Source organism: Prionailurus viverrinus, unplaced genomic scaffold (assembly GCF_022837055.1).
Source record: "Prionailurus viverrinus isolate Anna unplaced genomic scaffold, UM_Priviv_1.0 scaffold_45, whole genome shotgun sequence".
NCBI lineage: Eukaryota > Metazoa > Chordata > Mammalia > Carnivora > Felidae > Prionailurus > Prionailurus viverrinus.
In genome coordinates this window covers 755983-783064 of record NW_025927610.1, presented here as the reverse complement: position 1 = coordinate 783064, position 27082 = coordinate 755983, and the positions used below count along the sequence as shown (strand labels likewise).

General features: G+C 63.6%; 1 protein-coding gene across 3 annotated transcripts in view; it reads left to right on the top strand.

Moving 5' to 3' along the window:
* Nucleotides 1-25724, top strand: part of ACOX3 (acyl-CoA oxidase 3, pristanoyl) — a 41922-nt gene extending 16198 nt beyond the window's left edge. Inside the window, exons 8-18 of one of the 3 annotated variants that reach the window (XM_047847240.1) lie at nt 2010-2106; nt 3741-3923; nt 5577-5699; nt 7187-7307; nt 9414-9536; nt 9719-9832; nt 14783-14898; nt 19165-19339; nt 20390-20457; nt 22620-22706; nt 25256-25724. In XM_047847240.1, the coding sequence (XP_047703196.1) occupies nt 2010-2106; nt 3741-3923; nt 5577-5699; nt 7187-7307; nt 9414-9536; nt 9719-9832; nt 14783-14898; nt 19165-19339; nt 20390-20457; nt 22620-22706; nt 25256-25375 (1327 nt within the window). In that variant the 3' untranslated portion in view covers nt 25376-25724. Of the gene's footprint in view, nt 1-2009; nt 2107-3740; nt 3924-5576; nt 5700-7186; nt 7308-9413; nt 9537-9718; nt 9833-14782; nt 14899-16323; nt 17562-19164; nt 19340-20389; nt 20458-22619; nt 22707-25255 lie in introns of those variants that run through there. The other 2 variants (XM_047847241.1, XM_047847242.1) reach the window with 2 other exon arrangements.
* The last annotated feature ends 1358 nt before the right edge of the window (nt 25725-27082 follow it).

Sequence of the window (27082 nt, the reverse complement as noted above, 5' to 3'; positions counted from 1 at the left end):
CAAGCAAGAAGCTGGAGCTCTCCGGGGGTGCTGGCACTCAGTCCGCTCTTAAAAGGCGGATGGCTGCCCTCACTGCCCGGGGGGGGCCCCGTCTGGGCCTCGTCTGGGCCCCCCGCGGCCTCCACCGCGCCCGGTCGGAGCCACCCCACGAGGCCCGGACAAGGCGGCCGATCCCGGCAGGGCCTCAGAGTCTCCCAGCGGGGCCCGTCTGCCGCTGCCCTTCATCTCGTGCTCGGGAGGGCGGCCCGCGGAGGTTGGAGGTCCCCAGGGGCCGAGCATCCCTCACCTGCAGATCCCCTGGGCGCCTCCTAAGGAATTTGGGAGGGCGCCCCCCCTGCCCGCCCTGCGCACAGCCCCGTCTCTGCTCTTCCCCGGGGGTCCTGGAAGGCCGGCCTGGACGCGGGGAGTGGCGTAGAGATCGGCGGCACCCAGGGGACAGAGTGTCACCTGCTGTCGGCCCGCCTCGTGGCTCTCTCAGCATCCGCCAGGTGCCAGGCCCGATGGCCCCGTCATAGGAGGGTGAATCGGACCCACAGAAACTGGCACCGAGAAGTAGGTGGCTGAACAAGGACGTGGACAGCAGGCAGTCACTGCAGAGTGGGGCCGCCCTGCAGTGGTGCGGGGAGAGGGCCGGTACCCCCTGCAGGGGGGTGAGAGGAGAGTCCTGACGGGCCTCTGGAGGGGGTGGCGGGCTCTGAGGGCCGCCTGCGCGGGGACCACGGGAGAGAGAGCCTGGCCTGTTTGAGGGTCACGGTGGGCGCCCCCCAGCTGTAGGCAGGGCCCCTGTCTGAGGGCTCCCCACGTCTCTCTGAGGGGCTGGGGACTTGAAGGGACTTGTGCGGGGCGTCCCCGTTCCGGTCAGCAGTTTGGAAAGGGCCGTGCTCCCGCGTGCAGGACAGACTGAGGACGTGGCCCGGCAGAGAGCCCAGCGGTGGTTGTGTCAGTGAGCCGGGCTGGAGGGGGTGGGTGCTAGACGAAGACAGACGGAGGGAGGAGGTGGCCAGGACCCTGCTTGGGCGGAACTGGCGCCCTGCTCCCCTCCGGCTCGATGACGCCATGCTTTAAACCGCCGTCTCCCGTGGGTGAGCCAGAGAGCGTTCTGGATGGCACTCCAAGTGCTCTTGGTCATGAGATTGGTCGCCGTGGGAGCTCTCGATATTCACAAGGTGGTTTGGGGTTTTTGTTCAGGTTATGGAACATCCAGTCCTCTGCCTGACCTTGTCCCTTAGACAAAGGAATAGGCTTTCCCAACCTGACAGCCGTAAAAAATAGCTTCCCTAAGTGACGTGGGAGTGAGTTGGCTCTTCTCAGAGTTTCAGAAGAAACGGATTTGTTTGCTTTTGGATCACTGATACGGTAACGGTGTTCTTTTGTGTCACATGAGAGTTCAAAACCTTAGTTTGTTGATTTTTCACATCGTATCGTGGATTCTGGTGTGAAATTGAAGGGTGAGAACCTGGAAAAAGTCAGTTGTCTCCTTTTTTCCCGACCGACCAGCTTTGTCCCAGCGGCGTCAGGAACCTGGCTCGCGATTCCCAATATGTGGCCAGTGTTTTGGCCCAGAGCCCCGCCTCACGCACGTCACATTTTTTCATTTAACCTTCTTAAAAAAACATTTTCTTTTAATGTTTATTTGCTTTTGAGACAGAGACAGTGAGAGCAGGGGAGGGGCAGAGAGAGAGGGAGACCGAATCCAAAGCAGGCTCCAGGCTCTGAGCTGTCAGCACAGAGCCCGACGCGGGGCTCGAACCGTGAGATTGTGACCCGAGCCGAAGTCAGACACTTAAGCGACTGAGCCACCCAGGCAGCCTCTATTGAAGCTTTTTAGCTAGAAAAACTCGTTGAAATTTCCTGTCTCTGTTATCTTCTCCCATTTTCTTTTTCTTTGGGGGATTGGCACCCTTTTGGCTTTGCTTTGCTCTTACTTGACTGGGTTTCTGGAAGGAGAGGAGACTGATGTCAGGGCCAGAGCCCCGTGTCACCAGAAGTCCTGCCATATCTCCCCACAGATTTGCCATGTTCCACAAGGTGAGAATTCCTCGCCAAGCCCTCCTGAACCAGACTGGAGACGTCACCCCCGAGGGTACCTACGTCACCCCCTTTAAGGTACAGGTGTCTCCAGGTGGGGAAGCTCGCGGGTGGAAGGCCCTCTGCTACACAGGACGCTGCCGGGGCTTGCCCGGAGACCCGCCCCAGCTGGGTTGGCCAGTGGCAAACCCCTCTCGGTTCAGGTTCCAGTGTCACCAACAAGGAAGGCGGCACTTGGGTCCCCTGCACCCCCAGGGCATGATGCCAGACGCTGCTCACCCCCCAGCCCTCCAGGGCTGGTCAGGGAGGCTGCCCCTGCTGGTGCTGTTCCCCCAAAGGGTTTAAGGGCGTGTGGCGACCATCCCAAATGGGGGTGACAGTGTTCTCTGGTGTCCGGGGCTCATCACATCCCGGAGTCCTTTGAGTGATAGACACACGATGGTCACGGACACACTGGAGCAGTTGGTCGCCTCCCGGTGTCTGAGGTCAGGTGGGCCCGTCGGAGGAGGACTCTGTCCAAGGACACGCACCACCTGACTGGAGTCGGGACGGCAGGATTGGAAGGAAGCGTGGCAGGGGTGCTAGGGACGAGAAATCAGCACGACACCAGAGTGTCTTCGAAACGGAAAGAGTAACATCAACCGTTCGCGAGACGCTAACCAGACGGCGAAGGAACGGAAGGCACATGACGAGGGGACGAACGGAGCAGGTGCGGGTCAGAGGCTGGGAGGCCCGAGGGAGGGGTCCGTGGAAGGCGCAGGAGAGGCCGAAGCAGCGCGAGAGGAGGCAAGTGTGGGAGCAGCAGGGGTGAGGAGCGTCCGAGGACGGGGAGAAGACCCGACCGAGGGCCCGTGCGGCACCAGGGACAAGTCACGGGAGCCCACGCGGCAGACACGCCGCAGAGACATGAGAACGTTGCCCAGAGACGCACCCGGGATCTCGGGAGAGGGCGCAGCTCTGGCTCCCACGGAGCGAAGCTCCCTGAGCCAACGGGTTTCTGCGTGCGAGGAGGCGGCGTGGTGACCCCCAAAGTGTCGTGTGCGTGTGGGGTGTGGGGAGTGCCCTCCGGCAGGCGCGGGCTCGCGAGGTGGCCACGCCAGTTCCACCGTGGGTGTAATTGCGGAAGAAAAGTCTGAAGGATGTAAGAAGCGAAGCCAGGGGAGGCGGCAAGAGGTGAGGGAGGTCGGGGTGCCCGGACGAGTTAAGACTGGCGGCGGGATGTGCCCACGGCACCGCCACTGTGGGACACGGTGCCCGGGGCCCTGAGGTCTGCGGCGGATTGACACGGTGCCCGTGAGGCCGTTAGCTGCCGTGAGAGAACACGTGAAAGGACGCCATCAGGAAGGTCGTCTTCCGTGGGGAGGGAGGATTCTGGGGCACCAGGGGTCACGGGAACGGGACGCTGGCACCAAGTGGAGACGCCTCGGCGCTGGGTCCCTGCTTCGTGCCGGGCGTGGCTAAGCCTTGGGGGGCTCCGGGCGGCTGGGGGTGGCGCCCTGTGGGGCACTCATCCCTCCTCCTGCAGCCGGAGGGTCCCTGCTGGGGGCCTTATGACACCTGCACCTCCGCAGCCCGGCCCGCCCGGCGGTCCTGGCCTGGGGGTGCACGGCGGGGGGCGCCCAGGGAACCAGCGGGCGCAGCCGTCCGCGTGCTGCTGTCCCCGAGGCCGCCAGGAGTCCCGCTCGCGCTCACCACGTGTGCTTTCCCTGTAGGACGCCAAGCAGCGCTTCGGGGCGTCCCTGAGCAACCTCTCCATAGGTCGGGCCACCATCGTGGCCATGTCCGTCATGAACTTAAAGCTGGCCGTTTCCATAGCCCTTCGTTTCTCAGCCACGCGGCGTCAGTTCGGGCCGACAGACGAGGAGGAGGTACCGGTGCTCGAGTATCAGATGCAGGTACGGCTGGGGCGGGCGTCCCGGCCTGTCCCTCCTGTCGCGGGGGCACCTGCGGGTCTCTGAGCCGCTGCGCTCTGGCTGCTGGGAGGCCGTCAGACCCCGTCAGGCGACGGTCGGGGCAACTGACGGGAAGGAGCCTGGCCGCTGGGCAGGAGGTTTCTCCAACCTGCGTTTTCGGGAAAAGGCGTGTGTGCGGTAGCCCGAATGAGGCCCTTGGAAGAAGCGTGTGCTGGTGAGGCTCCCACGCAGTTGCGCGCAAAGCCTCCGCGGGGTCCGGCGGTGGCGGCTCGTCCCGGGCCCCACTCTCTGGCTCCCTCACCACGTCCCGAAGAAGCGACCCCGCGGGAACAATCCGCCGCGGCAGCCGGGCGCTCGGGCCGTTTGTGGTGACAGCATTTGGAGTAGCGGGAGGGATGCTTGTCCGGCCCGTCCTTGGGGACGAGGCGGCCTGGATGCCCAAGGGGGCGCGGTTTTATCCCAGGAGCACGCGGTGCTTGTGCGGTATCCGCCCTTCTCACGCCTGGCCTCCACGCTTCTCACATGCCTTCCTGGCGCACTTGGCCTTCACCAGGTGGGGCGCAATTCCCAGTTCACAGGTGGGGGCATTGACTCGGACTCCTGTCCGAGTCCGGCAGCGAAGCCCGGCCCCGTCTCGGGCCGAGCACTGTGGAAACGCAGGGGTGTTTGAGGGAGAGCCTGAGGGAACCGTAAGAGAATCTCTGTTTCTTCTCCCACTTCTCACCGTGGCCGCGTGCCTGTTTTCGTAATAAGCAAACGAGGAGAAGCAGAATGTCTGGCTCACTTCTGTGTGGCACACGCCGTTCCTTTCCCCGCGAGCCCCGTGGCCTTTGCGAGGTCAGCGCGCCTGACTGCTGGTCATCGAGGGTGAATCACGGTCCGGGAGCCCGCTCGGGCCACTATGCTCGGGCTCCACCCTGCTGGCCGCGTGCCCTGGGGCAGGGCCGCCTTGTCCCGCCTCCCCGGGGTCTGGGTTCCTCACGGACCAGAACCGATGACACCTCCTCGTGGGGTGGCAACGAGGATTAAATGCCCGAGTCCACGGAGGGCGGTTGGCAGGATGTGTGGCCCTCTGTTCCGTAAGCGGTAGGCGGGGGTGGTGCCCGTTTGCCGGGTCTTTTCCCGCTTTTTCCTCCACGCCCTTCCAGCCGTGCGGCGCTGGGCATGCAGAGACCCCCTCCCTGCCCGGGCGGACTCCCGGCCCCCTGTGGGCCTCACTTTCCCAGGTGGCTGAGGGGCCGTCACTTGGCCCCTGGTGGGCATTCAAAGCACAAGCGATCACCTGTGCAGCCCGGCGTGGTAGGGGGGCCGATAGTCACCCTCCCAGTGGTCCCGTTGGTGAGACCCCTGAGCCTGCTACACAGAGAGCACCTTTGAGTGAGGCTGAGTTGGGTTCCCTGCAAGTGGGCGGGGGGTGGGGGTCCCTGAGGGGGGCGCTGGGTTCCCTACGAGGCGGGGGTGCATTTTCTGAGGAGGAGTTGGTTCCCTACGAAGGGAGGGGTGCTGTCTCTACCCGGGGCGGGGGGCTCTCCGCCAAGGGGGTGGGTTCAGGGGGAGGAGGGTGTTGTCTGCAAGCAGGGGCGGGCTCTGTGGGAGGACCGTGCCGTGTTAACGTGAGCGTCTCGTCGATTTTAGCAATGGCGCCTACTTCCCTACCTGGCGGCTGCGTATGCCGTAGACCACTTTTCCAAATGGCTCTTCCTGAACTTGGCGGAGTTTCACCAAGGCCTCATGGGAACGGACCGCGGCACCAGGCAGGTGAGAGGCGATTCTCTTTTCTCCGCGGTGTCGAACCTCGTTAGCTGTCGCTGAGGTTGGACGGCACACGTCAACCCGTCTTCCCGAACGACATCTGTCCGTCCGTGGCGGCCTCGTGGGGCAAACGTGAGGCGTGTCCTTAGCTGTGCCCCGCCCCCCTGCTCAGGACCCCCAGAATCCTCGCTGTGGTGTGGACCGTTCGGGTGTGCGTCCGTATTCCTGCTCCTTAAGGACGGGCTGACGTGACTCCTAATTCCAGTCCGTGAGCTCAGCTGGCCTTCTGCTTTTGAAAACGTGATGAGTTTGCACAATCCACGATACCGGCCCCTCAGTGGATTTCACGGCTCCGGTCGTTTCGTAAACAATCCTGCAAAGGCTGAATCCAGCTGACTGGATTTGAATGGACAGTCAAGGGTTTGTGCCAGATTTGAGCGTCCGCTGAGCTCAGGCACTGTGTAAAGTCATCCTTGGCTGATTCCTGTGTAAACGGTTTATGACGGACTTTCCATAGCCCCTCACGTTGCCTCCCGGGCACGAGTGAAATGTGAGTCACGAGAAAACAGGTTTGAAAACAGGTCAGAAGTCTTGCCGATTGGTGTGAAGTCCAACACCCTAAAAAACCTGTCTCAAATTAGCACGTTTTGGAACATTCAGCGTAAACATCCGGGAGTCGGGAGGCGGCCAGCAGGGTGCACTGCTTGGCAAAGCACAGGCCCTGGGAGCACGGGGATGAGTCACTGAAGCTTCTGCAGCTGACGTTGGACTTGTCCCGTTCGTGACGTTCTAAAGAGTACTCCCGCTTTATTCTTCCCGAAACCCGGCGGTTTAACCGGCGCACGGCAGGGCCTGGGAGCGGCCCTGACGTTTTCAAGTTGAAAACATTGGCAAAACGGACCATCTCATTTAGCGGGGGTGCGTGTTCATCTCTCTTGTTTCTGTGAAACGTCAGGTGGAAGCAAAGGGTGAGACCCGCCCCGAGACGCTGGCCGGGACACCCTTACAGAGACGACTGTGGCTCCCTGTCACCCACGCTGTCTCCTGCGCCCCGGGCCCGCCCGCCCCTCTCCTCAGAGGGGCGCGCCCTCCCCACCCCGCCTTCGGTTCTTCCTTCCTCCGCAAGTGCTCCGTTTCAGGTTCACGAGCTTCACGGGAAGTGAGCCGTGATGGACTCCTTGCTTCTGTGCTTTGCGTCTGTGATCACCCTTATGCCCCCGGCGTCTATTTGCTGCACAGAGCCCCGGTCCATCTGCTCGTTGCCATGGAACTGTCTGTACCACAGTGTAGCCACTCGGAGGTGAACCCCCCTCTTCAGGTTAAGGTGGTGTTTGTTTTTTCCTTTCTCCCGCAGCTGTCGCGTGTCTTAGATTAGACTAGAGGGGACGTGAGCCTTCGACGCGAGGGGCGAACTGACCTCTGACCTCTGGTCATCTCTTGATGAAAAGAGGTCAGCCTCTTTTCATCTCTTCTTGTCGATTTCCTCTCCCAAGGCAGAGCTCGGACGTGAGATCCACGCCTTGGTGTCGGGCAGCAAGCCCCTGGCTTCGTGGACCGCGCAGCGGGGAATTCAGGAATGCCGGGAGGCGTGCGGAGGACACGGCTATCTGGCGGGTAGGTCTCGAGAGGCGTGACGGTTTCCCGTCCGTAGCCCTCCTTTTGACTCAAGGGGTCCGCAGACTGCAGCCAGGCGCCCAAAGTCAGCCACCGCCGGTTTTTGCGAATAAAGTTTTATCGGCACGTGGCCACACCCATCTGTCCATGGGTTTTCTGTTGCCGCATTCGCACGACGAACGGAGTCGAGGCGTCTGCGTCGAGCCTGAGTCAGGCTCAGCGTCTGGCCTTTTCCAGAGCAAGTTTGCTGACCCCCTGGCCTAGACACATCCCTGCGCTCTCCGAGGCCTCATGTTGCCACGTCTGAGGAGAGACGCTGTGAAGGGCCCGCCCACAACCAGAGCAGAAAGCGCGTGATCCGTTCGTTGAGTCGTAACTTTCCGGCGACTGACCTGGCAGGAAACTAGCGGCACGTTTTGTTCTGGCGAAAAATTCTCAAACGTAGGAAAAGAGAGTTTTTCTTGGCATCGGCTGTCGTTTGGGCAGCTGCTCTGTGGTAAGGAGAGCAGGCAGCCGACAGCCTCCGACCAGCTCCTGCCCTGCCAGTCACGAGCGGCGCGGCCACGGGCCCGCCAGCTAGCCTCGCTGTGCCTCAGTTTCCTCACCTACGAACCAGGGTCGACAGAAGCGTGCCGCGACACCGGCACGTGCGGTGCTTATGTGAGTTAATACACGTAAAGTGGTTGGCACCGCGTCGGGCCTGTGGCACGTGCAGGGGAGGGGCAGAGAGAGAGGGAGACACAAATCCGAAGCGGGCTCCGGGCTCCGAGCCGTCGGCACAGAGCCGACCGGGGGCTCGAACTCACGCGAGATCACGCGAGATCTCGCGAGATCGTGACCTGAGCCGAAGTCGGACGCTCAACCGACTGAGCCACCCAGGCGTCCCCTGCTCTGCAATAATTGACGGGTAACATCCAGTTACTCCCAGAAGGCCATGCGCCTCCCAAACAGCAGAACGCGACAGCCTTGTTTCAGCGGATACCTTCAGAAGCGTTGCAGGCTCTTGCCGAGCTCGAGCGTGTCGGTGACGGGCTGTGGATAATCACGTGCTCCCGGCGAGGCTCTGTCCCGTTCCTTGTCACGCGGGCGGCCCTCGGCCGTCCCTCGGCTGCCTCCGCCTCCCCCTTCCCTGCTGACGGACAGGCGACCGTGGCTGTGCCGTGTCACTCACCCATGTTGTCCTCTGTGCAGCGTTCTGTAGTTTCTGTCGTTACGACTCCTGGAGTCCCTGTAAACAGTTGGCCGTTTGGGGCCGTAAGTGGGATAATGAACTTGAACGTGCAGCAGTGCAGACGACAAGAAACTCCTGTGTCCGTGTCCTGTGTGTAAACGCCAGGCCGCAATGGGCGAGACCCGACTCAGCGGGGCGGATGTCACGGGCCCTGTCTAGGTTTAATAGCAATTGCAAGTTATTTCTCCGTGGCCTCGCCCGACTGTTTCTGTAGGGAGGTCTCTCTGCGGCCTGGGGCACCGAGTCGGGGGAAAACGATCAGGGTGGCACAGGTGACCACAAGCCCGGCGGCGGCTACAGAACCTCGTGCGCCCTCTCTGGCCCTGTTCCCAGCAACGTGTGAGCCTGGGAGGCCCCCGCTTTTCCCTCTGGCTCCTCCCGGCCCAGCCTGGCCTGTGGAGAACATTCTCCGTCGGAGGACGGAGACCCAGACGGGAGGGTCTGGAAAGCGTACCTTGTAAAACAGGCAGAGGAACGAAGTCCCGTGGTCGGCGGGAGAGACAACAAAAAAAAGCTGAGCGTCGTCTTCTGATACCTGACGTTTCTTGTGTGAAAAAATGCCACGGGGTGGGCAGCTCCCCTGAGGGGCCCGTGTCTGTCAGCGACCCTCGCGAGGCCCGCGGTCAGCAGGGGAGAGGGAGACGCGGGCGACGCCGGGCATTTCTCGAGCGCCGTGCCGTGGACGTCGGGGGCCTGGCCGCGTGGCTCCGTGTGTCCCCTTAAAGGCAGAGCGGCCAGGCTGGGAGGTGGAGACCCGGCTGGGGAGGAGCGGGGCCTTGGCGGCCTCGGAGCGCAGTGTCTCGGTCGGGCCGGGGGATGGTGGCAGTACCGTCCCGCGAGCGCAGGAAGTGATGAAGCGTGTGGCTCCGTTGCAGTGAACCGCCTGGGCGACCTCAGGAACGAGAACGACCCCAACTGCACGTATGAAGGGGACAACAACGTCCTGCTGCAGCAGACCAGCGGCTACTTGCTGGGCCTGCTGGAGCTCCGCCTCCAGGGTAAGACCCCGCCCCCGCTGGTGCAGCTGGGCCGTCCGGGCCCCACCGGGCCAGCTCGTCCACCCGTGTCTGCAGGAAGGACGTGTATCCTCAGGCAGTGACTCACCACCTTCCGGTGGGGGGGGGGGGGGTCAGCGAGGCGGGGCGGCGTCCGTCACTCCGGGTCCTGGGTGTGCTTGTAGGTGGCGCTCGCCTTGAGAGCCCTCTGGGGACCGTGGACTTTCTGGAAGCCTATCCCGACATCCTCGACCAGAGGTTCTCGTGCCCCAGCGTCGCCGGCTGCTTGGAGTCGTCAGGTGAGCACGCTGTCTCCCCATCTCCCTCCCCTCGTGATCCTGGGGGGCACACCGTACCGCAGTGGGGGGCTTTGGTAGGGCCTGCAGGCGGCTGGTCGGTTCCCGTGTTCACCCAGCACCTCCCCGGCCCGACTCCTGAGTCGGGTGCTGCCTCCCCCTCTGAGGGCGAAGACGGAGAGGCTCTGGGTTCCTGCCTCGCTGGGCAGCTGGACTCCTGCCCACCGGCCGCCCCTGTGACTGAGCCGTCTTCACAGGAAGCTGGGGCCCTTTTGCTCAGGGCCTTTGCACGTGCCGGCCACACTGGCATCACCTCCGCGGCCCCCGCTCTGCAGTGTGCTCACCCCCCTCGGCCTCTGCACAGGCTCAGCGGCCATGACCATTGGTGCCCGTGCTCGTCTTGTGTGGCCGTGACAGCCTGGCTGGGGGGCAGAGCCGGCCGCGACCGGTTCCTGCTCTCACGCGGCATTAGGGTCCAATAGGGACGGGCCTGTGCAAAGGAGCAGGGGCTCTGCATGGCAGGGGCCCACACACTGGGCTTGACTGCCCAGGACAGCCCGTCTGAGATCTCAGTGACACGGGCGGGGTGGCCATGGGGTGGGGGTGGGGGGGATGTGCCCAGCGGAGCGCGCGCGTTGATCCAGGGCTGGGGGAAACACGGGACTCTGGAGAAGAGAGCGGCTGACTGACGGGTCTGTGTGTGCACTGTGACGATTCACTCTGAAACGTCCCTCTGGAGCGAAGGCCGCTCTGTCCGCCGTGGGAACAGAGCAACACGAGAGAAGATGGGTGTCCCGGACGGGGCGGTGGCGGTGCTGGTGGGGGGCAGTGTGAAGCGGAGCGGCTCTGGTCGCGTCCCCGCTCTGTCTGGTCCCCTCCACGTCCCCATGTTCCCCCGGCACCCAGGCCCGGGAAGGTCCAGCGGCGCGTCCGTGGTGTCTGTGCCGAGCCCGGGTCAGGCCCGGCCTGTTTGTGCTCCGAGGCCCAGCACCAGCCCCCAGAAGCCCCCGGAGGAGACTCCCACAGGAACAGGGCTGGAACTTGTGCCCGGGCCTGCGCCTCCCGCGGGGCCCCGCTCAGCTTTTTGTCAAGTCCCGTGTCAGACACGCGGCACTGGAAGCCACAGCAGAAACGCCACTGGTCTCACCGTCGTCCGACCCATGAGCACCGAACGCACCTGCTTCATCCCTCCCGGAAACGCCGGTTTCCACGTCCTCGCGGACTGCCTCTGTGGGCTGGCGGCGAGGCGGACCTCGGAGCACGCGTCCTGGGGGCCGGGCAGGAGCCGCTCTTCCGCTGAGCCTCCCGGGACCTGGAAGTGCAGCCCACCCGCCAGGAGAGCGAGGGGGCGCCCGGCCGCCTGGGTCTGCTCCGGCCCTGCCCGCCTCGGCCCGCTGGCCTCGCTCGGGGCAATAGCAGCACCCGCCTCTCCAGGCTCTTCTCTTTTTTTAAACGTTTATTTATTTTTGAGATGGAGAGCAAGCGGGGAGGGGCAGAGAGAGAGGGAGAGAGAGAATCCGGAGCGGGCTCTGCACTGTCAGCGCACAGAGCCTGGCTCGGGGCTCAAACCCAGGAACCGTACGGTCATGACCTGAGCCAGAATCAAGAGCCGGACACGTAGCCAACTCTTAACCCAGCAGCCGCAGGGGGAAAGGCAACTTCTTCCAGAAGCACAGGCGTCCCCGGGCGGGCAGGGACAGGCTCTCGTGGGGACGCTGGGCACCGTGCTCCTGCCTTGCTTGTGTTCAGGACCCGTCGGCCACTGCGGTAAACGCAGCCACGCGTGGCTCTGGCCTCCCCAGACTCACCGCGAGATGCCCTTTGTTCCCCCGACCGCTGTCAGCTGAGCGCCTGCGGCGTGGGAGGAGGGCAGCTGCATCAGGAGACCCCAGAGTGAGCGTCCCCTGGAGTCCGGGGGCCGCTGGGTCCTCTGGGTACAGGACCTGCCGCCCGCCTGCCCACCTGCCAGGGACCGAGAGCCCGAGACATCGCAGCGACTGCGGGTGCTGGAACCGGCCGCACACTGTCCGCTTGGCCCTGCGGGGCACGCACTGCTCACGTCTCCCTAGAGGAGGCTGGGCCGGGTGGTCCCGGCCGGTCTAGCCCACGTCAGCAGCCGGGGCAAGAGTAGGACCCAGGCCGGCTGGCTGCCCAGCTGGCTCTCCTCCATCGTCATCCAGGAAGCTTCTGCCCTAACCGCTTGATTTCTCATCGGTCGCCACGTTCTGTCACGGCTTTCCGGACAGTAAGTGACCTACAGGTCTCCGTCTGCCCTTGTACACACGGTGGGACACGCTTGAAGATCGATTTCAGATGGTGGCAGAGCTCCCCAGCCCAGCGTTGCTACAGAACGCGCCGGAAAATAGCCTAATGCCTCTCGCGACATCAACGCCACCAGAATTTTTCCCCAGAAACCGTCACCCGTCGTGAAACCAGATGGAACGCAAGCGGTCTGCCAGCTGCGTGACGTCCCCAGGACTCCGCACGGGTCCCCCCCGCCGCCCCTCGCAGACACCGAAAGCCGAGGCAGCACCTGCGAACCCGCAGCAGGACACGTGCCCAGACAGAGTCGTGTTTTCCCTGTGACTGCCCTGGCCTGCGTTTTCGGGAGGAAACAATGCAGCTGAAGTTCCTTTGGCGACAGCGCCCGACCCCGAATGCCGATGCTCCTCTCCGCGCCCGGAAGAGGCAGCGTGCGGCGCATGGCCGGCCCCTTGTCCCTGGGGCGTGTGGCCATCACATCCCACACGTGGGCCCTGGCTTGCGTCGGCTGCGTCCTTGGTAAAGAGTACGTGAAATCTTCCTGACCCTCGAGCTCGGTAGGACCGGGACACGAGACCCTTCAGTGCAGAGAGCAGCCTGCCGGGAAGGCGCAGAGGGTTTCCTTCAGGGGCGGGCGGGGTTCACGGCTCTGCCTTCCGCATCTCCCCGCTTCCTCTGACCTGCAGGCCAGCGTGTGTGCCGAGGACGGGTTTCACAAATGTCCCGGCGCCTTTGAGGACCTGTGCTGCCACCTGACACGGGGCCCGGTTCTTTCCTTTTCTTGGCTGATCTGCAGTTCAACCTGCGCTTCTCACAGCCGTGTGTGCACCGGGCAGAGGCTCGCCTCCTACCACCCGTTCAGCGGGTCTCGGGCCGCAGTCACGGGACTCAGGCTCTGGAGCCCACGAGACCTACGGCTGGGCACTTGGCCTCTCCAAGCCTCAGTTCCCCCTGCAGTACACAGTCGTCCCCACGCTGCTCTGGGTGGGGCCTGGCCCACGGTGTGCTCTCACTGGGGGCCACCGCTCCAAGCCCTCCCTCGGGAGGGACGGAGCAGGGAGAACTCAGCTGTCTCCCCGGCGGCCGGCTCCGCGGGGGGTCTTGCGGGTTTAGAGGAGGTCGTGTGGGAGCATCGGGTGTGGGGGCATGGATGGAGAGCAGGCCACACCCAGACCCTGCCACGCCAGCCCGGGGGCTGGTGCCAGTCAGCCGAGCCTTGCTTTCTGGGCGCACCGAGGTTGGGGCCCCACCCTGGAAGGGGGGATCGGCCAGGAAACGGGGGTCTAGCAGAGGCAGTGTCAGGGGAGGCAGAGAGGTGGTTGGAAGGTGGCTGGCCGGCCTACAGGGGCTTGCTGGACGGAGGGCTGGGTGAGAACAAAGCCCCCGGGGGGGAGGGGACGGGAGGGGTGATGACACGGGGGGTTTTGGTGTCACTCGTGGAGCCAAGTGCCCGGCGGGTATGTCCAGATGCCCCGGGACCAGGGGGTGGGGCAGGGCTGCGCTCGCTGCAGAGGCTGGGGGTGGGAGGTCCTTCCTGCCTCTCCCAGCCTCCAGGGCCCCCGGCACTCCTGGGCTCATGGTCGCATCACTCCGTGTCTCCTCCATGCCCTATGGCCCCCCCCCCATATGTGTATCTCCCCTCTGACCCCATAGGACGCTTGTTGGATTTAGGGACCACACTCTCCAGGGAAATCTCTAGAATCCTTAGCTGCTTACGTCTGTCTTTTCCCAAGAAAGACACTTGCAGGCTTTGCGTCAGGACGTGAGCGTGTCTTTTGGGGGTCCCCGCGGAGCCCCACACCTGGCCGGACTCTGGCACGGGCTCGAGGAGGCCCCAGAGGAACCGGGGCCGCCGTGTGCGCTCGGCGTGTGAGCTTTGTCTCGGCCCCGTGAGTGAGTTTATTTGTTCTTTCACGGACCTCTCAGTTGTGCTGAGACAGTCGAGTGTCCGCGGCAGGGCCCCGGCGAGTGCCATCTGTCTTCCCCGGGAGTGGGCTGTGTGACGCAGGAGGAATCCCCAGGACCCTTCGCCCAGGCTTTGGGGCCGGACCCAGCACGGCCAGGTCCCCATGGTCCCTTCTGGGGGCCCCGCGCCGAGGGCAACCGCTGAGCAGAAGGGCTCCCGGGCCAGGGGGCGCCCTGCGGCCTTCCCTCTTCCGGCCCCTCCCAGCACGTGCCTGTCTGTCTATACTCTGTGGTGGCACCTCCTTTCTTGCCTAGAGCTCCTTGGGAGGAAGGCGCGTAGGCTGAGGCCCCGGGAGGGCCAGCGAGAAGCCCCCGCTCAGCTGCCCGCTAGTCCCAGGGAGACCAAGGGCCGTGCTGGCCAGTGAACAGACACCCCTTCCTCCCGCCACTCGCCCGCCATCTGCCGCGAAGCCGTCCTCTCGTCCGTGCAGATCCGTAGTGACACTGAGGCGACGCGCCCTGTCTCGTCACCCAGAACCTGCCGCCATCCCAAAGTGGCTTTGTGGCCCATGGCCTCAGTCGGAGCCAGAACGTGCCCTCCCGGTGCCTGTCCCAGCCTGGGGCCGTGCCCTCCCGGTGCCTCCGTGTCCGTGAACCGGGCCCGCCTCGCACTCTCGCCACGAAGATCACTGTGCACTGTGCACCCTCTGCCCCTCCCGCCCGCGTAAGTGCTCTGCACACGTGGGTGCTCTATCGTTTTTTTCCCTTCTGTGTCTTGTCTTGAAGTCCCGCTGGCGGCATACGAGTGGCTGGTCTGTTACCTGCTCCGAGAGAGTGTGCAGAAGGTAAACCAAGAGAAGAGATCAGGAAGCAGTGACTTTGAAGCAAGAAACAACAGTCAGGTATGCTTGTTCTTAAAATTGCTTTTTGAATTTGCTTTGGATTTCTGTGCTGCCCTGTCCCCGTAAGCTGAATGTCCTGCTGGTGGCCGGCCAGGCCCTCCTGCCCCTGTGCCCTCAGGTGCACGACCTGTCTGCACCCTAGTTTGCTGCAGGGACCTTGCTGGATTGTGGGTGTCGTGTTTAAAGTGCTCCGTGTCCTCGGGGCGCCTGGGTGGCTCAGTCGGTTGAGCGTCCCACTTCAGCTCAGGTCATGATGTTGTGGTTTGTGGGTTCGAGCCCCGCGTCGGGCTCCGTGCTGCAGCTCGGAGCCTGAAGCCTGCTTCGGATTCTGTGTCTCCCTCTCTCTCTCTGCTCCTCCCCCGTTCATGCTCTGTCTCTCTCTCTCTCAAAAATAAACATTCAAAAAAAATTAACAAAACAAACAAAGTGCTCAGTGTCCAGAGCTGTCACTATTGGAGCTGGGACACTGGGCTCTGGGGCCAGGCACCAGCCCTGGTCCCTCCCAGCCGACCAGCGACAGCTTGGTGACTCACGTGAGGTCCCACCGGCCCTGCACTTGGTTGCTCTCAGGTCATTACTGCTCTTCTCAAGGAGCCTTGGGTCCCAGGGTGGCTTTGGTTCTCGTGTTCGGTCAGGGCCAGCTCCTGGGTTCCGGAATCCACGGTATGGAGGCAGCCTGCTCTAACACGCCTCCTGGAGTCAGGAGCTGGCCCGTCATGACCCAGGGTATTGTTGGGGAGGCCATGGATGAAGGAAACAAGAAGTCTCTAGAACTGATGGCGTCCCCTCTCCTTGGTCTCACTTCGTGAGGCTCTGCGTCGAGAACTCGGCGTCCTCATCCGCGCATCTGCAGATGCCCCCGCCCCCTCCCGTTAACACTGGGACGGCGGCTTCCGCGCTCGGGTGGACGCGGCCAGAAGCAAAGCGGGTGGTGTCTCCCGGGACCTGCCGCACACACCTGCCCAGGTGTGGAGCTCAGGGAACAGGATGGCGTCTTGATTGGAAAGGCCTGGAAGAGTAGACCCAGGTCGGCCCCAGGGCCTCAAGGAAGCGAATTCAGCAGGTGGCTGCAGTTAGCAAACTGTAGCTCGTGTCACAATGACCAAAACTGGGGGGCAGGGAAAGGATCCTTCTGGAATGGCTGGGGCCACGGCAGGCTTAGTCCTTTGGACAGCGACGGCAGCACGTTCGTTAGCTTGTCCCGCATCCCTCCGTTCTCTGCATGTCAGGCCGTCACTGTTGACATGGAACAGGTCCTCCATTTCTGGAGGGGAGGAGGGTACAAAAGGCACCTCCGTCCGGATGCCAGAGAGCTGCCCGGGGGTGGCCGTGGGTCTCCGTGCTGTCTCTCCGCCCCTGTACCCGACACCCTGACGGCGGGCCCCGAGCAGGGGCGCAGCCGTTATAGAAATATTTCACCCTTAGATCTTCATTGAAGGACCTTGTGGCAGCATTTCAGTGAGCGGCATGGCTGAAAAGGACGGAGAGGCCAGCTGGCCCAGCCTGGGTTCTGGGTCCAGCAGAGGTGGGGTGCCTGGGGAGAGCTGCTGAGCTGACCGGCCCTCAGAAGCTGGGGTGTAGCACGGGGAGCAGCCGTGAGGCCTGGAAGGGAGGTCATGGCCCAAGAGCAGTCTGCATTTTCCGCACCTGGTCTGGATCACGGAGCATTTTAAGAGCGAGCACTGGGTCGTTTCCTACAGCCGAGAGCTCTCACGGCCGGGGCTGGACGTTCACGTGTCCCAGAGAAGACGCCGTCTCTTCCCGTATCATGACTGGAGCAGCAGGACGGCGTGAGAAGAACGTGTCAGAGAACGCTGATGCAGCCTCGACGCGGGACCAGCCTTCTTAAGGCAGGAAACCCAGAAGCTGTAGAAAAAAAAAAAAACTGTCAGATCAGACTATGTAAACTTTCACTATTTCTATAAACAGAAATCAGGAGACAGACCACAGACTGGGGAAGCACGCACAGCATGACCCACAGACAGCGTCCCCGTGAGGGAAAGGGCTCCCGGGCGGGGAACCAGCCGCTGGCCCGAGGCGGCAGGCACGACAGTTGCTTAACCTGAACCAGGGCCACACGGGTCGAAGGACAGTGACCGGCGGGTCACGGAGGGAGCGAACCTGCTGTGTCCTTGGGGGCAGACGCTGGCTGCTCTCGTGTCGTCCCAGCACGAGCTTGCCGGGACTCGGCGGGGGAGGCCGCCAGAGACCGCTGCCGTCCTGCTAACCCGCCACCTGCCCGCACACAGTGGGCTCTCGAATAGTTGCGTTTATTGCCTCTTTGAGCCGAGTAATCCCCTCCCGGGCTCAAAGTGAGAAAATGTGAACAGGTGGGCTGCAGAGACCCCCTCCCGGGGCCCCCCCGCCCCGCCCCGTCCAGAGCCGTCTGCCTCGCAAACGCAGGTGAGCTTTCCTACCCCGGCCACACACGGGCTCCTCGCATATTCTCGTCTCATGCCGGCCTCTCTGATGCGTAAGGAAATCGAGGCCAAGAGAAACGCCCCGGCTCAGCTGTGCCGACGTCCACACCGGGACAGTTAGGAGTTAGTTTTTTGCCGGAAGTATCCGTCGCTTGTTAACGTGCAGATATCCTCAGTGATCAGAGCACAGCAGAAATGAATACCTGGACCCCGATTGGTTTATACGTCGCGGGGGTGGGGGCTCGCGGGAGAGGGGAGCCCGGCACGGGGGACACTGCGGAGAGGGGACCGGGCTGGGGGCAGGGGCCACCCCTCCTGACTCTGCACGTGTGACCGGCCCTGCCTCTGAGTGCTCGCTGTCTGCAAACGGGGTCCCAGGTCCATTGCTGCGTAGTGACAGGTGACCCTCGGCCACATCGGGTCCGAGGTGTGCCTCGGCAGACTCCCAAAGGGGACGGTTAAACAGCACGGCGCTGGAGGGTCAGAAGACCGCTTGGGAGCTGAACAGCAGAGCTGTGGCCCCACCGCGTGTCCCCGGCTAGTGGAGGTTGGGGGAGCAGGGGCTCCATCCGGACCCGTCCAGAGGCAAGGGGCCCCCCCACAGTGTGGACACGTGGGCAGACAGTTCTCGGTGGGACGGGGGCCTGTCCTGTGCTCTGTGTGCTGCTCAACAGCGCCCCCACCTCTACCCACGAAGATGTCAACACCACCCCGGAGTTTTGAGAACCGGAGATGTGTCTGAGGTGGCAGACGTCCCTGGGGGCAGACTTAAGCGAGCAGAGAGCCCCTGACGTTGAGTGCAGCGGTCCTCGGGGGGCCTGGGGCCGCAGCCCGCGGAAGCAGACCTGCCCTCTGGCCCACCGAGTCTCAGAGGCCACAGGCCTCTGCCGCTGGGCCGCGCGTCCCTCACACAGGCGTCCTGCCTCCCCGGCCATCTGGACCTAGCACGTGCGGCCCTCACATCGTGGGCTCCACAGCCGTCATTGCACAGATTCTCAGGTGACGCGCAGGGTGGCCGACGCCCAGCCAGCGGGGCCGTCCCCGCGCAGACGCGGCCCCCCCGAGGCTGCCGTGCGAAGGCGCCACCTGCTGGTTATAACAGGTCAGGTGATGCCAGTGCAGTGTTTCTGATTTAAACAAATCCGGTCAGATGATCGAGTGGAGATGGAGAAAGAAAAGCTGACGAGCAGAGCTAACAGTGACCGGCAGGTACTTCGGATGCCGGGTAAAAAAGGAGACACCGGGCCCAGAGGTCTGCAGTGACCGCCTGCTTTCACAGACCCAGCCAGTGTCAGCACCGCGCCCGCAGATGAGACCCGGCCCGGGGCGGCCCCACGCCTTGGCCGCCCGTCAGCCGTCCCCGAACTTGTGGACAGATGTGTGAGTGGGATGGAGAAGCGGTTTCCTCAGCAGCCCAGGAGAGGGGGCACAGCGTCACCCCGAGGGGCTGGCCCGGGTCACCCGGCGACTTCTCCGTGGCTCCGGGCGCGGAAGGGGACCCGCGGCGTGCCCTCGTGCCTCCTGGGGGCGCAGTTGTGGCTGTGTGCTCCAGACGGGGCCGCTGACGCCGGCTTTCCCGAGGCCTCGGAGAGCGTAAACGCCAGCTTCGAGCTGGGCGTTCTAGCGTGCGGGCCTGTCCGCAGCGCTCCCGCGGGGGCGTTTCTCACGCCGTAACCCCTCCGTGCACCGCCTCACCTGCTGTCGTCGTCCCCGCGTCCGGACGTGCGCCGGAGCTCAGACCTTCGTCTGTGTTCTGGAGGGTTTCTTCCACCAGAAACCGCTGTGACGGGAGCCCTGGCCGCCCGCTCACGGGGGTCGGTGGCCCCGGGCCGTGCTCTGTTTTAAGGTGTACCGCTGCCGTTCCCTGGCCCTGGCGTTCCTGGAGCTCACGGTGGTGCGGAGGTTCCACGAGTACGTGCACCAGCCCAGCGTGCCGCCCCCGCTGCGGGCCGTGCTCCAGCGGCTCAGTGCTCTCTACGCCCTGTGGTCCCTGAACCAGCACACGGCCCTGCTCTACCGAGGTGAGGCCCTGCGGCCGCCCCTGAGCCCGCCTCCCCGCCCTGTCCCGCCCCGTCCCGCCCCGGAGTGCAGCCTGTTCTGTCCGGGAGGCTTTGCCTCCTCGTCCTGAGCGGTCCCCACAGGCTGCGTGAGCCTGTGGGCAGATGAGGAGCTCCAGCCCCGTGGCATCAGGACGATGTTGCCGACGTAGTTTCGCTTTCACTCAGGGTCCCTTTGAAGTCCACTTCCAGTTCAGAGAATATTCCAGAAGGCCCACGTTAGCCAGACAGGGAGTTGGTTACCCACCCCTCGAGTCCCATAGGTCCTACATAGACACAAGCCCAGGCTGCTGGGAGGCACCCTGAGGAACGCCCAGCCTGTGGACCCAGGAGGGCAGCCTGGAGGAGGTGGTGTGTGGGCTGATTCCCGGGAGACTGGTGAACATGGGGCAAGCCTGAGCTTCTCAACCTGTTTTCATTATTGTCCTTCCAAGGAGAGACGTTAGACCTTTTTCCCCAGTCTCCCTCCGGACACGTTAATGCTGTGTCTGTAAGTGTCCTGTGCGTGCATCCGGCCTGGCGAGGAGTCAGCCTGTGTGCCCTACTCCCCTTGCCAAGAACCAGGTTCCCCCTCGGGGCTGGTGTTGCCCCCGGAGGCCACGAGAGCTCAGGCGAGGCTAGCAGAGGGGAGGGCGGTTCAAACAGAGGGTGCGGCAGGTGCAGGGCAGGAGACCGCGTGCTTTACGACACAACTCCCAGTGACGGGCAGTTTCCATCACAAAAGGCAAAGAAGAGATTCTGCAGCAAATGCTGTGCTCTCAAATGCACAGGCTGCATGCTTGGGCCCACTAGACGCCACCGCAAGCCGGCCACGGTGGTGGCCGCGGCCTCCAGGCGCATGCGCAGTGATGGGACAGGGACGTGGGAGCCCTGGCCCCGGCCAGCGTGTTGCTGCGGCCGGCCGGGCCTGGGTGGCAGGGAGCCCTCCTGCGGCGGGGGCGGGGCGGGGCGCCTGGAGGGGCCCATGTGGCCGCAGGGCGCCCGTGCTCAGTGTGACCCGCCCTCTGCTTACAGGTGGCTACTTTTCTGGTGAGCAGGCGGGTAAAATGATCGAGAACGCCATCCTGGACCTGTGCGCACAGGTGAGTCGCGATCACCCTCCTGTGATTCACCTGCATTCCAGGTAACCGCTGCCTGGTGACACACACACACCAGCGTGCGTGCGACTTTGGGCCAGAACGGGAAAATATGTTCGTGTCAGAAATGTTAGGCAAAGAGTGATTTTTGGGGAGCGTCTTAGAATCCGGACTCTGTAACACACTGTTTTACAGCTGCCTTGGTAATTCTCTTCTCGAGCCTTCCAAGGTACTCGGTGGCCAGCTTGAATTCATTTCGTGGCTTATTTACTTATTTATTTAGGTACTTAGTGCACGGGAGCGAGTGGGGAAGGGGCAGGGAGAGGGAGAGAGAGGATCCCAAGCAGGTTCCGTGCTGTCAGCGCATCGCGGAGCCCGACCTGGGGCTCGATCCCGCGAACCATGAGCTCATGACCTGAACCGTAATCAGGAGTCGGACGCCTAACCGAGCCGCCCAGGTGCCTCGTTATTTTTTGTGTATTGTACTCTTTGACCTTTGTCATCCAGAAAGGTCAGGTGGGTCCAGACCCCGCTTTATGTTCGTTTGGCACCGTGTCCAGTGGGAACGTCTACGGGGGTGGACGTGTCCTGGGGCCGTGCTGTCCCCTGTGATCACCACAGCCCCGTGGGCGGTTGGCAGGTGAAAGTGTGCCCGGTGTGGCTGAGGGTGTCTGTCCTTACTTTGAACCGATCTGCAGTTAAAGGGCCACACGCGCTGGTGCTGCCCTGTCGGGCCCCCGCAGGTAGCTGCGTCCTCTGTCTTCCTGACGTTGGGCAGTTAAGTCAAGGCCCTGCCAGCATTTTATCAGACGTCTCAATGGCCGGTGACGGGCCACCTCATTTGGCCCCTCTCCGTGCTCGGAGCTGATGTAGTTCCAGGTGACCCCTCTCCCCGGACCCCTCGTGAGTGTGGTCCCTCTGCCTCCTGGTTTCCGGATCAGCGTCTGTGGCTGCACCGCCCTGGCGTGTGGCCACGTTTACTGTTCCTCGAGCAAAACCAGCGACCACAGGGATTTCCTGTGTGGGCTCCGCGGGGGCCAGCTGCCGTCCACAAAGAGTGCGGCGGGTGTTCCTCTGCTCTCAAACAGCTGGACGAGCCCCCCGAGCCCCCCGCCCGGTGACCGTGACCCCCGCAGGCCAGGTGGTCACGTGCACAGTGTGCAGCCGACGCCTCGTCTCCTTGCACCGCCTGGCAGGGCCAGGTCCCCATTCTCGCTCGCGGAGGCCCGGGTCAGGCAGGCGGAGGGGCGCCAGCCCCGTCCGGTGGTTCACGTGGGCATCGTGGGTGGGTGTGCGGCCTCGGCCAAGGTGCGCGGTGAGACGGAGACCCCACGCACGGCCCCGAGCCGGACCGTTTCCTTGTCTGGACGAGGGGGTCGCTCCGCGGACGGCTCCAGGCTTGTTCATCCGAGGCCCGAGGGGCAGAGGGCACGCAGCCGCGGGGCAGACGGGCGGGGGCGCTAAAGAGCAGCCTCTGAGCCCCGCGGGTGTTCTCCTTTCCCCTGCTTCGCGGACTCCGTTGTTCCGCGCTGGCCGCCTGCTTGCCTCCGTCGCAGAGGCTGCCCCACTCCAGGGCTCCGGTCAGTGCAGCCGGGACACTTCACGGTTATTTTGGGAAAAAAACGCTCCTGCATTTCAAGAAAGTTCTTGGGAGGCTCCTCACATAAGTTCCACGTGTCCCAGTGAAAGGTGACTCGCAGGAGGGGAGAGTCATAAAAGCGCTGTGCACCGGCAGCCTTCGTGGGACAGCCTTCCCGGGCCCCCATAAACACCTTCCCCGTCACATTTTTTCCGGACATACTTTTCCTCTGCTGCGGCGGCAGCCGCCCAGATGGGTCAGGATTCGGACACAAATCTCGGAGGACGGCTGCCAGTTAGCGAGCCTGCAGGACGCTTTTATGAGGGGCCCCTACCTTACTGAAAAGCAGTTAACACGCTGGAAGTCTTGAGTGATTAGCAACGTGGTGAAAATATTCAGACGCGCCCCCGGGGGATCCGTAGTCCAGGCCAACGAAAAGATAATGCGTTACTGGCCGAGCCGCGCGTGCGCCTGCTGCGGTCGGCGTTGCTAGCGGGTCGTGGCAACCGGCGGCCCGGGCTCTGTTTCTTAGGGGTCGCCATGGAGATTTGCAGGGCTTGCCAGGCATACGGACTTTGTTTCCCAACAGCTGAAAGACGATGCCGTTGCCCTGGTGGACGTGATCGCCCCTCCCGACTTTATCCTGGACTCACCGATTGGCAGAGCCGACGGCGAGGTGAGCGCAGCTGTCCCCCTGCGGCCCGGCGGGAACCGCCGTGTGTCCGAGCGCGAGCGGGGGCTGCTCCGGGGGCTGGCGGTGGCTGTGGCAGAGCCCGAGATGCTGACGTGGGCCCGGAGCGCCCTGGCGCCTTCTGGGGACTTGACACGCTCGGGCGGCGGTGGAGGGAGCGGCCGGGAGATGTCTGGGGTGACTTGGCCATCCTGCCCCCCCAGCCCGCCCTCCCCTGAGATGGGGGCGGCGGCACCACCTTCGTCGGCCCGGGGCGCCGGGTCAGCACAGGCCCTCGTCCGGCCCTCGCGCTCACACCCCCGGGGGCCTGTTGCCATGCTGGCTCCTGACCCCTTCTGGCCACCGGCGCTCACCCCTCGTTCCTTCACTTCCCGGCAGCCCCCTCTCGGCTCCCCGATCTGTCCTGTCGCGCCATGCTGCAGGATGATTTCTTAAAGTGATCTCGTCGGGCTGCTCTTCTGTTGAGCCCTCATACCGGAAACTGCAGGCACGGCCCTTCCCACACCCCCCGCCTGGCGGCCTGACCTCCGCCTGGTTCTCCGAGGTCATTTTATGCCGTGCTCCTCCGGCCCTCTGGACTCCAGCCTCACCATCCCTCTCTGTGGTGGTGTGTGAGCTTTCCCACCCCAGGGCCTTTGTACCTGCTGTTCCTGGACCACTTCCATTCATTGGGTCCAAGCAGAATGCCCCCTCTCAGGTCTTCTCTGGCTCCAACCAAAGTGCCCCCCCCAGAAGTGTGCCCCCACCTTGTCCTGCCCTGTGATCCTTGTGCTCGGTACTGAGCCAGCTCATAACCCTGTGTGCTGGCTGATGCTCACGGGTCTGTTCAGCACCTCCCAGCACCGCGCTATCAACAGGCGGCCCCGTGTTTGCCCCTGTGTTACCGCGGGGACGTTTCAGTGTGTTAAAGTCACTTGCCTGAGGTCTTGCGACTGTGAGCAGTGGAACAGGACTGACTCCCGCCTGACCCCCGACCCCCAAGACCATGTGTTTTCTGTGGGGACACGTGCTGCCGACCCAGGCTCTGTTTCGATGGAAATCGGACAAAAGGGGACAGCACCCCTGCACGTGTGCTCAGGGGAACGCTGGAGTCAGTACTTTGCAAGATCACATCCGGGAAAGGGGCACGGCCCAGGCCACGCGTGGGGTTGGGATGGTGCGCCGGGCCCCGGGGTGGGCAGGACAGAAGTCCCCCGTTGACTCAGGCTGGCAGGGGGACAGTGGCCCCCGCGGAGGCCTGCCGTCCTCGCGCTGCAGGGTTGGGCGTCTGGCCCCCTCCCACGCGGTGCATGTCGCACGCCCATCGTGCCGGGGAGAAACCCACCCTCCGGAGAAGCCAGGTGGCCTGCCCACAGCTGCCCCGCCAGGGGCAACGGAGCCAGGGTTTGGGGACAGATCTACCGTTTGGAGAGGAGGCAGGAGGCCGAAATGGGTCCCCGGTGTGGCCAGGGCCCCCTCAGGCGCACGGAGGAGGACGTGCCGACAAGGCCACCGGAGAGGGCTGGCCCGGGCCCGTGGGGGGCGCGTGAGGAGGAGACACGGCAGGGGCGGTGGCGTCACGGAGCACGGGGACGCGGCCGCCCCCGGGGCCGCGAGCACAGGAGGGCGTTGGCGCTCGCAGAAGGCACCGGTGCCGCTGCCCCACTCGAGCCCGTGCGGCTGCCCTGCAGAGGCAGCCAGGCTGACGGGCAGGAGAGCGACCGGTGCCCGGGGGCACGTCCCGCGGTGTGGGGACTCCACGGCGGGAACCAGAGCCGGCCCGAGGCTCACCTGTAGGGGTGGTTTCTGTGGCGCACACCGTAGCCAGGTGCTGCCACGTGAGACGTTCGTCTTGAGTGAACGAACACAGCCGCCAGGGGTTCTTAGAGACGATCGTTAAGCAAAGCCCGAAGCTCCAAGCGGCCACGGAGCCCGTCACCAGGCGAGCCCGAGTGTGTGTGTCTGGGAGGGGGCAGAGCACAGTGTCGGAGGCAAATTGCAGGCGCTTCTCCAAAGTAAAATCTGTCCATCCCAGCCAGGCACAGCGTAGGCCCCTTCCTTGTCTCCGCGGGCTGGAGGTCGGCCTGGGAGCCCGGTTTGGGGTGGGCGAAGGACCAGCCACCAGCTCCCGCGACGCTCACGGCCTTTCGTCCGGGATGGCGGCCGCTCTCCTTGTCCCGCGGGGCTGCCCAGCGGGAGGCCGTTGAGTGTGGAGGTCCCGGAGGAGGCGGCAAGCCCGACAGAGGGGGACAGCGCGTGCCGGGCACCCGCCCCGCCGGCAGCCGCGTGGGGACAGGGCACGTCAGGGCCGAAGGCTAGCGCACGCTTGCAGAGTCCGGGCAGGAGGCGTGAGGAGCCGTCCTCGTAAACGCGTTCTACCCTTTGCTTTCGGTTAGAGACAAAGATTTGCGTGAATTAGATCCCCTTAAAGTTTTCTAAAAGGTAACAGAACGTCCTGTGTTTTCAGCAAAAGCTAACGAGGGGGTTTGCGTCTGCCCCCTCGGCCGTCTTTAGGAACCTTGTGTATCGTTCACACGTGTGCTCCTTGCTCGCAGCTCTATAAAAACCTCTGGACCGCCGTCCTTCAGGAGAGCCAAGTGCTGGAGCGGGCATCGTGGTGGGCGGAGTTTTCTGCCAGTAAGACCCACGTGGAAAGTCTGAAGTCGAGGCTGTAGGCGCACGGGCACGCTCAGCTGAGTCTGAGTGAGCTCATCCAGCTGATGAGGACATTGACCTCAAATGCTGGTTCCGGAAGATACTGGAAATGGCTGCCGCCTTCTGAAGGCTCGTCTGATGGTCCTGTGCCCGTCCCGTCTCCCGACCTCACCGGGAGGGCTCAGCCCCGGAGCGTGGGCCGGACGAGGCCGCCAGCCGCTCATTCTTAGAGGTTCTCCGGCCGGATGACCTTTTGCATTCTGATTGTTCTACAAAGCTCTGCCTCACTGAACGCTTAATGATGCCAGCGTGATGCTTTTTGTTAACTAATGTGACTTTATCAGGTAATTAAATTGTATTTTAATCATACCCGGATGACGTAGTGTGAGATGTTTAAGGAGAAGAAAATCTATTTCGTGACTTCCTTATGCGAACATAGAAGTTTCCATCAAGGAAGTGTTTCCAAAGAAAAAAGACGCGTGACACCGGTCTGGTCAGTTTCAAGTCCTGACCCGCCAGCCGCGTGCACGTTGCTGTCTAGCGGTCTGCTGCTCGGGGGGGGGGGGGGGGGGGGGGTCCGTTGCACAGTCAGCCAGCGGCTCGGAGCTCCCCACGCCGCACGTGAGTGCGAGCTCCTTCCGGCGGGGGCCAGGTCAGAGGTTGCCAGACACCCACCCGGTCACTTTGTGTCCCAGCTCCAGGTGACGGGCTTGGGGGCCCTTCTCCGTTTCGGGGGTCTGCCCCTTGGCCCGAGCGCAGCAGGCGCACATGACCCAGGCGCCCGTGGAGCAAAGGTGGTACCAAGCGGAGGAGGACGGAGTCTTATCTTCCCAAACAGCCCAGCGTGGCCCTGAGCTCTGTTTCCGGCTTCGGAAACCCCCTGGGTGGTGACCCTGACTTCTCAAGCCTCAGCCGCCATGCCTAGAAAAGCGGGACCCCACCCCCACTCCCCGAGCCCCCAGGGCAGCCAGGAGCACATCAGTGGGTAACAGGGGCGGCTTCCGATGAGCACTTACTGCGTGCAGGGACTTTGCTGTCCCCACCTCCTTGGACCCTCAGACGACCGTGTGAGGGGAGTCGTGTTACCGTGCCCGCTGACCCCCAAATGCCTAAATCACCGCCATGGGCCAAACAGCCAGGAAGTGCGGGGCTGGCCCGGGCACGAGGTCCCCTGCGTGGCTGTCCCAACATCGTTGGCCCAGCACGGGGGCTGGCACGGAGCAGGCGCTCACTAGAATCGGTGTCCTGGTTTTAAGCAGGAAGCAATGCAATGCCACCGGAATTTAATATGCCTCCCGGCGGGCGGTGGGTGGTTTTTGCCAGCAGCCCCAAAGGGGTCGTCCGGGTCGAGGGTGCTGCGTTTCAGGGCACCACACATTGGCTCTTGGTGTCACACGTGCAGCTTCTCTGAGGATTTGCTGTCACGTCCGTCCATCAGGAATGTCTTTGTCCCTGAAGCACGGCAGCTGGCACGTCATACAGACTGGAAATCCGGCCGTGCGGCCGACACGTGGCCCTTGGGCACTGGGAACCGTCAAAGAAAACAGCTCCACTCTCAGAGATAACCCCTGGCCGTGTGTTCATTTACTCTGGGGCCAGAGGGCGAAGGATTCGGTCCCTCGTGGTCCTGATTGGCCGGATCGGGCCCCGCCACTCCGAGGCACGAACGTGGATGGACTTATGCCCACCGCTTGGGGCCTGGTGGGTGTTCCATCCCTGGGGCGCCC